Consider the following 14,634-nt stretch of genomic DNA (forward strand, 5'->3'; position numbering starts at 1 on the left):
GCTTCTTGTCCAAAACGGACGTTGTATTTTCACAAAACAAATTTATTATAATCCTCATAATTGTTTCTTTCACGTTATGTGGAACAGAGCTGTAATTTTCAAACGTGGGCAGACATGTGATATCCAAAGCCCAGCCAGTGCAATCACGTTTTGCTCTTAGGTGCATAATTACACATTTCCAAATACTTTATTAATGATTTGGGTTTTGTAATATGGGTGCAGGAGAAAATAAATAATGAATAGATTAACCAAATAGCATTAAATCCCATATTTAGAACTGAAATTAGTTTAAATAATTTCATCATAATTTGCTTTGGAAATAAAATAACTCTAACTCTAAATATTAATATCTGTCCAATAGTTTCCTGTAGCTTAAAGCTTCCACTTTAGATTCACAGTTCCTACCTGATAGAGAGTATATTTTTGAGGAACACCCCATTGAGAAGCCCTTTGACGTCTTTATGCAGATCCTCAGCTGGTGTGCTCTGGTATATTTCTGTATACCTCTGTGGAGTTACTTGTACTCTGTTTTCTGGGGCATACTCTTTGTGTCTTCCCCTTTCCTCTTCCATTTAGCTAGACTGGCTGTAACATTTCATCACTTGAGACCATTGATGAATTTTTCTTATGATATGGTGATTAAAATTATCCTATGTGTCATAGAAAGATATTTGAAGTCCAGTGCTTTGTTGACAGTGTCCTGGTGTTTTAGATTCTAGCCATCCTTTTTGGCACTGTTTTCTCATTCTTTTAGATAGTGTATCATAGTTATGGCCCTACCTCATAAAAAGGTGAATATATGTCCTGTTTGGTTCTTGGAACTCAGAAGACGTGTAGGATGTGTAAAAGGAAGTACAGGATTTTATTAGTGTTTTGAAATGATTTTTTTGGTAAAGATCTGTGTCTGCAGTTGGTGAAATGTGGAGACCACTGCAGCTCTGTGACTTCCAAGACTGAACTGTATTTATATTTCAGTTGAGGAAGTATTTCCTTAATGTGAGTTTACTGATAGTTTAAAATGAAATAGGCATTGATGTGAGGGTCACAGAACTTAAACGTATGAAGAATTTACAGATTGCCGTATGTGAATTAATCCTTGGTAACTGTTCACGTGTATAGTACTGCACTGCAGCAAATAATGGAAGGTAAATCCAAGATATTTTAGCATGTAATTCTGCATAGTTGTGATGTTTTTCTTTCTGAAGATTATGTTTATTTACTAGAAAACAGGGTATTAGCCTTTGAAATATTAGGCTGTCACTGTGTTCAAACTGTATAGAAAATAAGCCCCCTTTTTCTTTTCTAGGGTATATTTCAGAAATCGCTGGGTAAAGACTGTCCACCCAGTTGTGCATCAGTACTGTTTGATTTCAAGCACACATTCCACCTTTCAGATGCCACAGAAAGAAGACATTCTTAAGCAACGAGTAGTAGTTGTTACTTTAAATACATCACAGTATCTATGTCAACTGGATCTTGAACCAGGTAAGTATTTCTAAAGAAGAAGTGTCCATGCTTGAGAATTATTTTTCCTCTTACCAGTGTCAGTTTCTTACCCAATTTTTTGAACTGTTAAAAAAATAAAGAGAAAAAACAATTACCATCTTGAAATGGTCTTCTCCTTTTTTATGAATAAATGTTTAGTACAAAGCTATAAACTGCTGCCATTCAAATGAACCTTTTGCTTATTCTGTTTTTTCCTTATTTAAAAAGAATTAAATAAGGAAGCAGTACTGTCTGTGATCTGGTGTTTCTGAGATCCAAGAGGGAAAATTCTGTTTGAGATTCTGACTTTGAATATTCTCCTCATTAAGGTCATTACTCAGTGGAGCATGTAAGCGTAAATACACGCAGAGAGCTTTCTGCTTGTTTTGTGACTTGTTTAGCTTTGTGAACAGCTCCCACAGATACAAGCCAAAGCTATATTAATGTGATACTTCTAGGGTTGCTTTCTGAACTGAAATATATTACACTGACTTTTTGGCAGGGGGACAGAGGCTGCTTAGGGTTTATTGTTTTCTTGATCTCCAAATGAAATCCATCTGCTTTTGGGAGAACGTGGAATTTCTTTACAGAAGTTACGGTTAGCTTTTTATGGCTATGTTTAGGCATTTGTTGCAATAGAGGAAACTAATACGGAATTTATGGTAAATATTTTCAGGTCTTTAGATGGAAGTAACTTCTTTGTTTGGCAGTGAGCTGTGTACAGTCATGCAATAGTGCTGTGTGTGGAGCTGTATGAAATTCATGTTTTCCAAAGAAAGTTACTGCATTTTTATGTATATAATCTTAACTGGATGGTACACCAAGTCCTCTAATACTTTGTTTTAAACCTTAATCCACTTTTCCTCTATACCTATCCTAAATTTACATTTTCTAAAATACAAGTCTCCTGTGGCCCAGGTTGTTCTCAAGTGCATGATAACCAGTGCATAGATTCACACCCACCCAACAAAGCTTTTGGTCCAATAGTATCATGAGATTGAATTTAAATTTTACTTCAACTCTGTTCCTTTTTTCATCCCAACACTCCTTAAAGCCCTTAACCAGCAAAGTGCTCAGGCATGTGTGCACAATTTTACTGGGAAATTTAGTATATAAAATACTTAATAGGACTCAAGTACATGAGGAAGTCCTTTCCATTGTCATTGTCCAGAGCTCTTCAAGCCTCACAGTGATGAAAAGATTTTCAGATTTGAGAAACCCACTGAGGGAGATCTGCCAAGAGACATTTTCCCTTGGTGTAAGGAGGGCTCAGATAAAACACTTGTTTAACTTAACCTATATCAGAAGAAAGAGGCAGATCTGTGGGCTACTGCTCATGTCACTGGCAATCAGTTGACCACTGTTGGTCATTTGATGGGTTTGAAAATTGTTTGTGTGGTTTCTAGTACTTGCTAGAAATGAATTTGTATAAGCCATACTGAATTTTTTCTAGTTTTGGTTACTATAGTAATACAGAACTTCTAGTACAATTTCTTGTGTTGTTATCACTGTTTATTTTATCGTATTTCAAGTTTCATTTGTTTGCTGATCTCTTTCTTTTACAGGTTTTTTTACACACATTCTGTTAGATGAAGCTGCGCAAGCTATGGAGTGTGAGACTATTATGCCTCTAGCATTGGCTAATAAAAACACAAGAATTGTCTTGGCTGGAGACCATATGCAGGTAAGAGCTATAGAATTTTTGAATGTAAAGTGCATATATATAATATTTGTATTTATATATTTCAGATATTTATCTGCTCCAAATTTCTGTGGTTTGTGAATACCTCATAACCTCTAACGTAGGTTCACAGGATCTCTGCTAAGTGAGAATATGCTTTTGTGCTATTTTACAGTAAGGGAATTGAGGCAGAAAGCGGGTGAGTTGTCCAAGGTTACACAGGAAATCTGTGATAGAACAGACTTGAGTCTGCTCAGCCGCTGAACTATATGCAAGTAAAATTTCATTTTAAAGAGGGACTTGCATAAATTTTACTGGTCATGTAATAGATGGGAAGCCAAGGAAAGTTCAAGGGGTGTTATTTGCATAAGATACAGGGGTGGTTATGAGTACAGTCACAGTAGCAGTTTTTACTGCTTTTTTATGGCTGGTGAAAGAACTGAAGAATATGGAGAATGTGTATTATGATTTAGCCAACTTTTTTTTTTATCAGAAACATCATAATCTTGGAAGGTTTTGAACAAGTAAGGAATAGGAAACTGAAACTAACCAGTGCCTTTATGTTACTGCGATGTGCCTAAGAATTGCTGGTTTCAAAGAGCTTACAAGAGTTTAAAATGCTGATTATGTCATTTTGCAGCCTGTAGGCATGAGAAAGCATGCTTGGAAAAGCCAACTTTACTTGCTTTGTTGATTTAGGCTAGACTTACTTGTTTTTATAGATTTGCCTTTAATTCGCTTGACATTTCACAATAGCGTCGATGTTTGCTTTAGTACAGTAATAAACTCAGAGTAGTCTTGCCATCTATGGTTTAATACTACTAGATCATTTTGAGACATGATGATTGTAATCCCAAGGACTGGGATAATGCTTTTTAAATACAGATCTCAAAAGTGTGTTTCAGGAGATTGGAATTCTTACAGATTCAGGCAAGTTCGTGTGAGCCCAGCTGGGTGGCTGGAGGCTTGGCTTGGCCTGTGTGTGTCAGGCTATGTGCATAAACAGCTGTTCTGTAGCTCAGGTTCTTACAGAAGCAACTCTGAGGTATCCAGTATTTAAATTTCTAAAACTAATATTAATCTGAAGTGAAAGTCAAGCTCAGAATCTGAATCATATGTATTCAGAGTGAAAAAATGGATTGGCTTAATTTCTATATTTTAAAATTTTATTTTAAAAATCTTTTTTCATTGTCTTTGGTTCTATTTTTCCTACTATAGTAGATGGTGGTTTTATTGTTAAACAAGCCCAGTAGAAGTTTAGTGCAATAGTTACTAGGCCTCTTGGGTTTTAATTTTTCCAACTACTTTCTATTTAACTTTTTGAAATTGTGCTACAAATTTCTTTATTTTCTGATCTGTACTATTTGTGGTAGCAACTTAACTGTAAAGCAGTTATCAGAGTAATGGTGTAATGTCATTCAAAACACAGGTTTGGGGTTGGTTTTTTGTGTGTGTGTGTGGTTTGTTTGGTTGGTTTTTTTCCCAAACAGCTCTGCTTTCTAACAAAGAAAAAGTTTATATATAAGGATTCTTCTCTCCTCTTTACATAGTTATTGAATGTTTTATTACTCCTTCAAGAGCATGCTGGTCTTTTGTCACTTTCACAGTAGGGATGGGCATTTCTGTGGAGTAGCCACGATATATGTCTTCCAACTATGAATGTACAGGAAAAGTAAGGTTTCGGTTTTGTTTTGGTGCAAAGTACATATGTTGGGAGCATGAAGTTTCCAAGTCCATGTTTAGTTACATTTTCTTTGTGTGTGTGTGTCTATTACAGCTCAGTCCTTTTGTCTACAGTGAATTTGCCAGGGAAAGAAACCTTCATGTTTCATTGCTTGATCGGCTCTATGAGCACTACCCTGCAGAATTCCCATGCAGGATCTTGCTGTGTGAGAACTATCGCTCCCATGAAGCTATCATCAAGTAGGTGTGAACTTTTTCACTGTATCATGTGTTTCTTTGACTGGTGTGAGTGAACAAAACAACTCTTGAGCCAAGCACAGCTGAATGAAGAGAGAAACATTACTTATTTCTGTAATGAACTCTTGGTGGTTTCAAAGTTAATTGGTAGAGTAAATCTTTGTTACTGCGTTGAAATTTGGTCTCCTAGAACAGACGCCAGGTAGTTGTATTACAGACCCCTCATTCAGGTGGGGATGCATTGGCTGCAAGACTTGCACACTAAGCCAAAGAAGAGCAAACTTTCCCTTTTTAACCGTTTTGCAGTATATTACATAGGGTCTGTGGTTCTTTGAACTGTTCCAGAATTTTAGAATTACTGGGGTGGATTATCTTGGAATGGTAAGCTGTATGCAATGTAAGGAAAGTACAGACATACAACTGTGAACAGGAAAAATAGGTCAAATTTTGGATATGTTACTTTACTGTTGTCTTCTTTTATTACTTCTTTCAAGACATTAATCACTGGGTTTGCATTTTTATGCTGTGATAAACTAATGGCTTCTAGTGTAATGAGCTCATCCATGAGTTGTGCTAGAAAGGAGTAAGTGCAATCATGGGGAAAAATGCTAAAGTTTAAATCCTGGCTCAAATATGTACTGAGGAATATTATGTTGGTATCCAGTCATACTAATTAGGTTATCACTGTGTTCAAAGCAAAAGCAGAAGTATTTAAGTGCTCTGGGGAATCAAAAGTGAGAATGTAACATATTTTGTTACACAGCTTGATCTGTCTTCGTTTTATGGAGTTCATAATTATTGACTGAGTGATGCTAAATTTCTTACACATTTCTTGAAATTGTAAGTTTGAAATGAGAGAGAATCTGAAAAGGAAGGGATCGTTTCAGCATTTGGTTAGAGATCCCTTCCATGAAATTTGCCTCAGAAAGATCATGAAATTCACTTCAGCAGTTGGGAGTTTAGACAGCGAGTTCCTAGAAAGATCCACTGTGTGGAACACCAAGGTAAGGATTGCAGAAATACCGCTGGGGCTAGCCGGCTGTCTAGGGGAAGTCCAGGGTGCCTGATTCCACTAGAAAGTATTGCTGTGTGAAGTGAAACCCGCTAAGTACTCTGACAGTGGTCTGTTTAGGAGATTGTCTCCAGTCTGCTTTTTTTATAATGTGGAATTTCCCCTGACAAATGGGACCTTGGCACTTAAGACAGAAGTAGGTCTAGGAAGATGGTTCATGGTGGGCCCGTTAATCATACCTACAAGTAAAGAGACCAAAAAGAAATTAAGAAAAGAACAAGCCATTAGTTCAGTCTGACTTTGGAGCAGTAATTGGAAAAAACAGTCCTTGTAGAAAGGGCATTTTATTGTTTAATGAGAACTCATTACTAAGAATTAATTTGCAGAATAAATAAATAAATTAAAGACACTAATTTGCTCGTTGGCAGCTGGAGCTCAACCCGCAGAAGAGTTGCACATTCTTCAGGACTGTGCAGTGTAAGCCAGTTCTGGTCAGTGGTGGGCTGCAGTTGTTTGATGGTGATTTGGTAGCAGACCAGTTTCTCTAGCTTTTCTGTGACCAGTTATGTACATCTTAAGCTGCCATACTTGGAAGCCTGGAAGAACTCGGTGGGCCCACTGACTGCAGAGTCTCCTGCTTTTGTTGTCTTCATGGCAAGCTGCATTCATGTTACTGCATCCACAGAGCTGTATCTGAAGAACATTAAGGTTGGAGGCTGAGCATTCGAGTTAGATTATACCAGAATTCAGTAATTAATGAAAGCCAGTCCGTTAGTTTAGCTCTATTATGCGTGCAATGGTATACAGTACTTACAGGACTACCAACAGTAATCTGCAGTCTCTTCTTGCTGGCTTTTTGTCTTGTTCCATTCAGTTTGCCTTCTTCCCTCCTGTTTTTTACCATGAAGGTTGTTCTGGCCTCATTTCTTTTTTCAGCCAGCCAGCTTCTGTAGTGGCTGCTGCCAGCAGAGGAAGTATGTTCTGGTTGTGTTTCTGATGACTAGCAACGTAGCTTGGTCTGGAGTAGAAGTCAGAGGAAAAGCTTGTGTGAAAGCTGCCGCTTGGCCTGCATCGTGCTCAGTACGCATGGAATCTTTAGTAAACTTATCTTCAGAGTTCAACATCTCTTGACTGATGTAAGCAGGCTCGTTGTCCAGCCAGCCTGGAGTATAACCAGTGCTAGACAGCAAGTGTTCCTTTTGCCTAGTTTCAGGCCACCAGAATTTCTGAGTGGAACATTAGTGAGAATGTTTTTAACTTTGAGCTTTAGATTAGAAGAAAATACTGCCTTTGTAGAAGAAGTGTTGGAAAAGCATATTTTTAGTGCCTTCTGCTCCATCTGTAGTATGGAAATACCAGTTGAGAGAAATCACTTGGAGATGCCGAACAGTAATCAGTGGTTCTGTTTTCCTTATGAAGTATTTTATGATTGCATATTTTATCAGTGAGCTCATGTGTAGACTCCACATGTTATTCTGTTTTGCCTTGTTACAGTTACACATCCGAACTTTTCTATGAAGGCAAATTGATGGCAAGTGGAAAGCAGCCAGCACACAAAGATTTCTACCCTTTGACTTTCTTCACAGCACGTGGGGAAGATGTGCAGGAAAAAAATAGTACGGCTTTTTACAATAATGCAGAGGTAACTCTTCCTTGGCTTTATTCTTGATTGTTTTCTGAAAGCTCCACTCCCCCCAGATTTATTGGTTTATGCTCAGTGTAGGTGGAAGGCATGAATTGCCTGCTGCAGGGAGAAAGGGGAACATGGAGTTTGCTAAACATGAAGTAGTGGATGTTGCAATTGTAGTAAACATTTTCACTAATTTATCTTCTCTTTTTTTTTTCTTTGCAAATTGTAAGCTGCATGCAGTTCTCTCAGGCTTATTCTTCAGGATGTCTTCCCTGATAATTTTTTGTGACATCCTGATGGATGTATCTTAGCAACTGGGTAACTGCAATTTGAAGTAAGATTTCTTTGACTGTTGTAGAAATGTTCCCACTCAGATTAAGAGTCCTCTGGAGTAACATTTCATTTTTGCTTTAGTATGTTTAAGATCAGTGTCTAACTCATCATGTGCAGATGAGTTGTTGGTTTTTTGTTTGGTTTGGTTTGGTTTTTTTTTTTAGGTGAGAACTTATTCTCAATGTTTGTTTCACATAAATTTATTTGTCTTTTTCCAGTCATCTCAAGTTAAGGAAGGGTTGACCCAACTCCTTTTCTTCCCACCACAAATAGGTCTTAAGAAATGTCCTTGACATTTAAAGAAAAATAAAGAAATATCACTAGTTTTCTTAGACTTACAAGGAATTTAACTGAAGTTAGGTTGCAGTTTAGCAGCAGTGTTTGTTATGAAGCACTGCAGAGCTGTCTGTGTTTTCCCTTCTTGATCATGGTGCAGTTCATCTGATGCACAATTTTTAACCTTTTTGTTATTATGCTGCACTTGTTATGCATTCTTTGATGTATTAAAATATCTTCTTAAACAAGAAGCACCAATGACTTCTGGACACATCACTGAAAAAAAAAGTGAAGGCACCTGACTACTTTCATTAATCTACTTGGACTGCTTTGCCATTTAAAAAAAGTTGTAAAAAGCCTAAAAATATCTTCAGTAGCCAAGTAACCGTCTGAAAATTGTGAGTCATTAATAGCTACAGGCAGAAATGAAGGACAACAGCTGCTTAAACACCAACATGAAAAACTGAAATTCAGATGATAAGGGAGATTTTTGCTGTTTGACCCTTAATGGACATTTGCATTGGGGCATCTTATGGTTCATTGGTGCCTGCATTAAGTATTAATCTGGAAAATACACTTTCCCTTTTTTGATCTTAATTCTAAAATTTCCTTCTATGGTGTTAATTCTAAATACATATCCAGAAGCTATACCCTTTTAGAGCAGCTTGCTAAAATACCTGCAAAAGATCACTATATTTGTGCTATGGTTTTTATAGATACCAAAGTTTATTCTAACGTCCTTTGTCAGTAGAATTAGCTTTTTTCCTTGAGTTTTCAAGAAACTGTTCCGGTTTAGATTAATTTTTTAAAAAGACATGCTTAAATGAGAACATGTATCATCTAATCAGGTCGTAGCTGCTGACACAACAGATTTTTAGCAGTTAGGAACTCCTGTGCTTTATACTGTTGTACGTATCTGTTGTGATTTATGTCACTTTTCATGTTCCTGAAATGTCCATAAAGTCCTTAGAATTCCCACTTACCAATTTGAAGAACAGGTAATATAAAAACTAAGAGCATTAAATTTATTTTTAACGCCCCCTTCCCACCAAAGCCAAAGATAGCTGGATGTGACGGGAAGAATAGAAAGGTTAAGAATACTTGAGGTTCTTGTAGGAAAGACTATCTGCCTAGCTTCCATTGAGAGGCTAAGCTGTCATTTGTGGTGCTGTAGGAAAACTGCGTTCATCAATTATCGTGCTTTAAATAGATGGATAAATATTTGAATGACATATTGATGTTTTTTGAATGACACATTGGAGGAAAAAAAAGAAAGGAACCACCAACCTTCCATAAAGTTATTCAGAAATACCTTTTATAGTGCAGTATCTCTGTTCGGTGTGTTGAAAGAGAAGCTGCTATGCCTGGTGCTTTTTGGCAGGGGGTTACTTTGAGCCTGTCTCTTCCCAGGTGGAGGTTTTCAGGTTTTGTTACTCGTGAGTCTTCTCAGGTAGCACACTTAATAGTATTTCATAGAGATGAACCAGCAGTTGATGAATAATCTGAAACTCCTCATGGTACCCTTTGGAGCGGGAAGTGGTTGTGGTCTGGTATACATACTCTCTTTCTGGAGTTATTAAACTCTAATTTGACATGTAAAATGCAGTCTAAAAATAAAAGAATCCCTATTTAGACAGTATATTTACGTATGGAAAGTAGAGAAAGTATGATAAGAAAGGTCCTACTGCACTTGACGTTTTTGTAAGAATGTAAGCATGAAAATTAAGGTTATTAATACAGTTTCCCAGTTTGTGCTTAAAGTTGCCATTTTTGTGGACAAACTTTTATTTCAAGATTAAAAATAGATACTGTATAGTCAATACATTGTTTTAATTTGTGATATTTTAGAATATCACTGTAGAATGCAATAGTATTATTTCTTGTTCAGTAAGGCTACGTAATACCATGTCATGTAAATGGTTTAGAGCTTTAAAATTCAAATTCTCTTTCTGTATCAACGAATGATCTTCAGTGGAGCATACTTTCTAAGAATTCTGACTTTCTTTTAAGGTGTTTGAAGTAGTAGAGCGTGTTGAAGAATTGAGAAGAAAATGGCCTGTTGCCTGGGGCAAATTGGATGATGGCAGTATAGGTGTCGTCACACCTTACGCTGATCAAGTGTTCAGAATTCGGGCTGAACTTCGGAAAAAAAGACTGTCTGATGTCAGTGTAGAGAGAGTGCTAAATGTTCAGGGTAAGTAATAGTTACATGTCTCAAAGATATACTAAGGAAGTGAGAAATGTGACTGGTGAATTTAAGTAAGACTTACTAAAATAATCTTAAAACCGATCAGAACAAAAGGAAAGCTGTGATACAGCTCATAAAAGCCGATGTTTCAAAATGAAACTGGCAAGTGTGCTGTTAGATGTTATTCCAACATTGAATACTAAGGCAATAAACTCATAGATGTGAACTTTATCTTTTTTTCAACATTAAGTTCAAACTTACTTAAAAAACAGTGGAAAATGTGAAAACTAATGGATTTTTATTCTAAGGGGATAAACAGAGTTCCAAATAAAAATGTAGCAAGGCTTTATCCTCAAAATGTTTTACTGATTTTTGCATTTGTGGAATAGACTGTAAAAAGGTGTCCACAAATTTAGGTATTTGTTCCTGGAATCACAATGATAGGGAGAATTTTGTGTAGGTGTAGCCTGTTGCTAGGTTGCACTTTTAGTCAGTAATAAACAAAGGAAGATGATAAAGTAACTGAGTGACAGTGAGCGGTGTGTTCTGTTTTTTCATGGTAGATATTAGTATATTTGACAATTTTTTAAATATGAAACCAGAATGTCCAGAACTTTTTTTTTTAAGGTAGAATAAATAAATCCAAGATTTGTTATTGGATGTTTTGCAACGTTGTAAAGATAATTAGCATTTCAGAAGGTTCTGGAGTGATTAGTATCAAGATGAGAAACAAGTTTTTTAAAGAGGAAATATTCTTGTAATAGAATATGCTATTTATAGTGCATCTTTTAAAATTTTTAAATCTTATTATTTTTGCATAAAGTTCTTCATGTGAAGGGTAGCTATCAGTTCTTCAGAATATCTAGGTGTGAAATCTGGCTGGCAAGTGCAGTGCTCTGATTGTGTAACTAGCAGAAATAGCTACAATTATCTCAGACATTTGTTTTTTCTTTCATTTTAGGAAAACAGTTTAGAGTTTTGTTTCTCAGCACAGTACGAACACGGCATACATGCAAACATAAGCAAACACCAATTAAAAGGAAAGAACAGTTACTGGAGGATTCAACAGAAGACTTGGATTATGGTTTTCTGTCTAATTACAAACTTCTCAACACTGCCATTACAAGAGCACAATCCTTGGTAGCTGTGGTGGGAGATCCAATTGCTTTATGTTCCATTGGAAGATGCAGGTACTTTATATACATTCCCTACTTAATCAGGGCTAAGGATACTGGAAAATATGTTTATCTGACTGACGGGTTTGGTAAAATGGTGGATGTTCTTTTAGGTGCCAAATGAGGCACAATACATTTAAACCCTTAAACCAGCTGTATAATGTAATTGCAATTCTTCACATTTATATCCATAGAAATACCATAAAGATGGTAAAGTTGTGTTTCCAACTCTTACAGAGGCTTGAATCTGCAGGCATGATTTCAGCTTGTCCAATCTGTGCTCCTGAAGCTCACCCCTGAGGCAGAGCAGGCAGTGGTAGCCCTGAGTAGGCTGAGCAGTGTTGGGCTGTGCTCAGTAATTCCTGTGATGCCATCTACCAAGTCTCCTCTGGAGCTGAAGCAGGCAGTTGTGCAAGGGCCGCTCTGTCCCCTAAGTAGCAAGTCTTGCTGACAGGGGAGAGAGGGGACTTTTTTAAAATTTTTTTTCCCCAATGATAGTGAAGAAAACCACTACAGGAGAGAGGCAAAGCATTTTAATATCCTCTATGGGTGGACAAGTCTGGCTGCTTTTTGTTGATTTTCTGTTTTCGTTTTGTCAGTCTTATCCAGAGTCACAGTGTCACCATGTGTAACAGCCTACAGAGAAAAAGTGTGAGATACCTACCAGCTGGTCATTGATAAACTGTCTTTTAATGTATTTATAGTTGCTCTGATTTTTACTTGACAGTAACAATTGAAGATGCTTGATTTTATTTCCTAGTGGGTTGGGTTTTTTTGGTATACCTGACAGAATTTTATGTATAAAGAAAAGTAATGTATAATTTGGAGTTTAAAATTGTTATGTAATGGAGTATTTTAAAGTCAAATACTGTGGCAGTCATATGAAGGTAGAAGACTTGAAAACCGTTATTTATGTTTTTATATGTCTTCATGACACTAGGAAAAAACTTTTAAGATTTGAGTGAGTTTACTTTTTATAGACATAAATGAAGAAATGTGAAAAATGGGAAGAGATGTAAACACTGATGTTGAGGATACCAGGTTCTTGTTCTTCAAAGGTTTCTTTTTTGATGGAAGAGCTGAAATGTTGAGATGATCAGAGATAAATCCTGAGGCTTACTTCTCGAAGAAACAGTGCACTGACTACATTATTAAAATAAAGCTAAAAATATGTATTAGTCAGTTGTTGTATCTATGTTGTATTCTACTTTCCTGAGCAGTATTCTTCTACTGTATTGAAAATGGGTCTGGTTTTCAAAGATTAGAATTGAAAAGCCAGGATGGAAGCCAAACCTTTGTTTACTGCATGTATGAAATATAACCCGAATTTAGCCATTTATCTGCTAGGGACACATCAAGAGTATCTGTAATACACTGATCTGCTCTAAACTGCTAATAACAGCTTACTAAAAGAGAAATAATGATTGTGGTTTTGTTTCAGTTTTGCCATTACCTGCTTGGTTTTTTTAGACATGATCTCGTTTGTGTAACTAACGGATGAGAGCGAGCTCTGTGCTTCCAGAGCACTCGGTGCACAAGTGACCGTCTGTCTGTTCCAGACTGCCGATGCAGTCTCTAGTTCATCACCTTGTGCTGCAGAGATGCATGACTTAGCTGTAGAGGCTGCCATGCTGTGCTGACTGAGATTTCTCTTATGCTTGTTCAGAAATCACTCTTAGTTGATAAATTTTGCTTCTCTTGACTACGTTGGGGTTCAGGATGTGCAGTCCTAAGTCAGAGAGTTAGTTAATCTCTAGTTAGTCTAGCAGGCACCTAGGAGCATTATTGGTTCTCTAACCATCTGTCTAAACACAGCTTTTGTTGGAGAACGACCATATGTCTTATTCTCTCCAAATCCTACTGAAGAAGATAATCTCTTGAATTTTCATGTAAACCTGAGTGTTGAGGTTTTAAATTAGATATGCAGTGGGGACCTAGTTTTTAAATGTGGGGGCTCAGCAGTTTCTCCAAGTATGTCTCCTTCAAAATATCTGAAATAGGGCATGCAAGAACTTACTAAAATAAAAGTGTAGGCTATCAGCTTGATCCATAAATTTCAGTCTTGGCAGTTAGAGATTGAGTTTGCCTTTCGAAGACCAGCAGCTGCTTATATATGTATAGCTGTTCAAAATTATAAAACAGAAAGATGATTAAGAAACAAGGAGCACTGGAGCTTTATTAAGATATATCTCAAGCTTTGCCTTTAATACACCATTGTCTTGTTTCACTGAATAATTGAACATTCACTCTTTGAAAATAGTGCTGGAGGGGCTCAGGCATGCTGCTAGAAAGATGGTTCTTTTTTAGTACAACAGGAGTATAGAAGTCTGAAAGAAGTGACATTTCATTAGGAAAAACAGACCTCGAAAAGTTTAGAGAGTACTTGAATTTTATAAATATTCTAATACCTGTCAAAATGAGTCAAGACTCTGTAACGATAGTTGTAGAGAGCTTTGTGAAGTATGCCCAGGGTAATCATTACGTTTCTGTGTGTTACAATCGGACTAGACAGGGCTGTTTTGGCAGACACTCCCTTTAAACTCCAGAGCACACTGTAAGACAGAGACAGAAGTATTTTATTCTCTGTTCTTACACCCCAGTACAAGTGTTCCATGTGTAGAGAGACTGCTTGGGGCATTTTAAGCAAAAGTGGATGGGTCTCAGTGGGTTTGTGGTACTTGGCAGTAGGTTTCATGATTGAACTGATTAATCAGAGGGAGTTCCATCATTAAAGCATCCCAATGAAGCATGTCATTTTGGGTTTTAATCCTCACTTAAAACCTTGCAAGATAGATTTACCTTACAGCAAAATGCAGAAAAAGGGCCATCTTGCATCCTGAATTTTAAAAGACCATTTCTCGCCTCTCTAAAATCACAAAAGAAGACAGGGTTTTAGGGAAAACTATTTTGAATTCTGAAATACATCAGTAACAT

General features: G+C 36.8%; 1 protein-coding gene across 2 annotated transcripts in view; it reads left to right on the forward strand.

The window, feature by feature from the left end:
* The window catches only part of HELZ (helicase with zinc finger), a 71,285-nt gene that overhangs the window by 36,885 nt on the left and 19,766 nt on the right, over positions 1-14,634 (forward strand). For both annotated transcript variants that reach the window (XM_086473437.1, XM_086473438.1), the window contains exons 15-20: positions 1,307-1,485; positions 3,051-3,169; positions 4,944-5,089; positions 7,593-7,740; positions 10,348-10,531; positions 11,487-11,715. In XM_086473437.1, the coding sequence (XP_086329563.1) occupies positions 1,307-1,485; positions 3,051-3,169; positions 4,944-5,089; positions 7,593-7,740; positions 10,348-10,531; positions 11,487-11,715 (1,005 nt within the window). The remainder of the gene's footprint in view (positions 1-1,306; positions 1,486-3,050; positions 3,170-4,943; positions 5,090-7,592; positions 7,741-10,347; positions 10,532-11,486; positions 11,716-14,634) is intronic.

This window comes from Leptosomus discolor, chromosome 15, assembly GCF_034619465.1.
Source record: "Leptosomus discolor isolate bLepDis1 chromosome 15, bLepDis1.hap2, whole genome shotgun sequence".
Taxonomy (NCBI): Eukaryota; Metazoa; Chordata; class Aves; order Leptosomiformes; family Leptosomidae; genus Leptosomus; species Leptosomus discolor.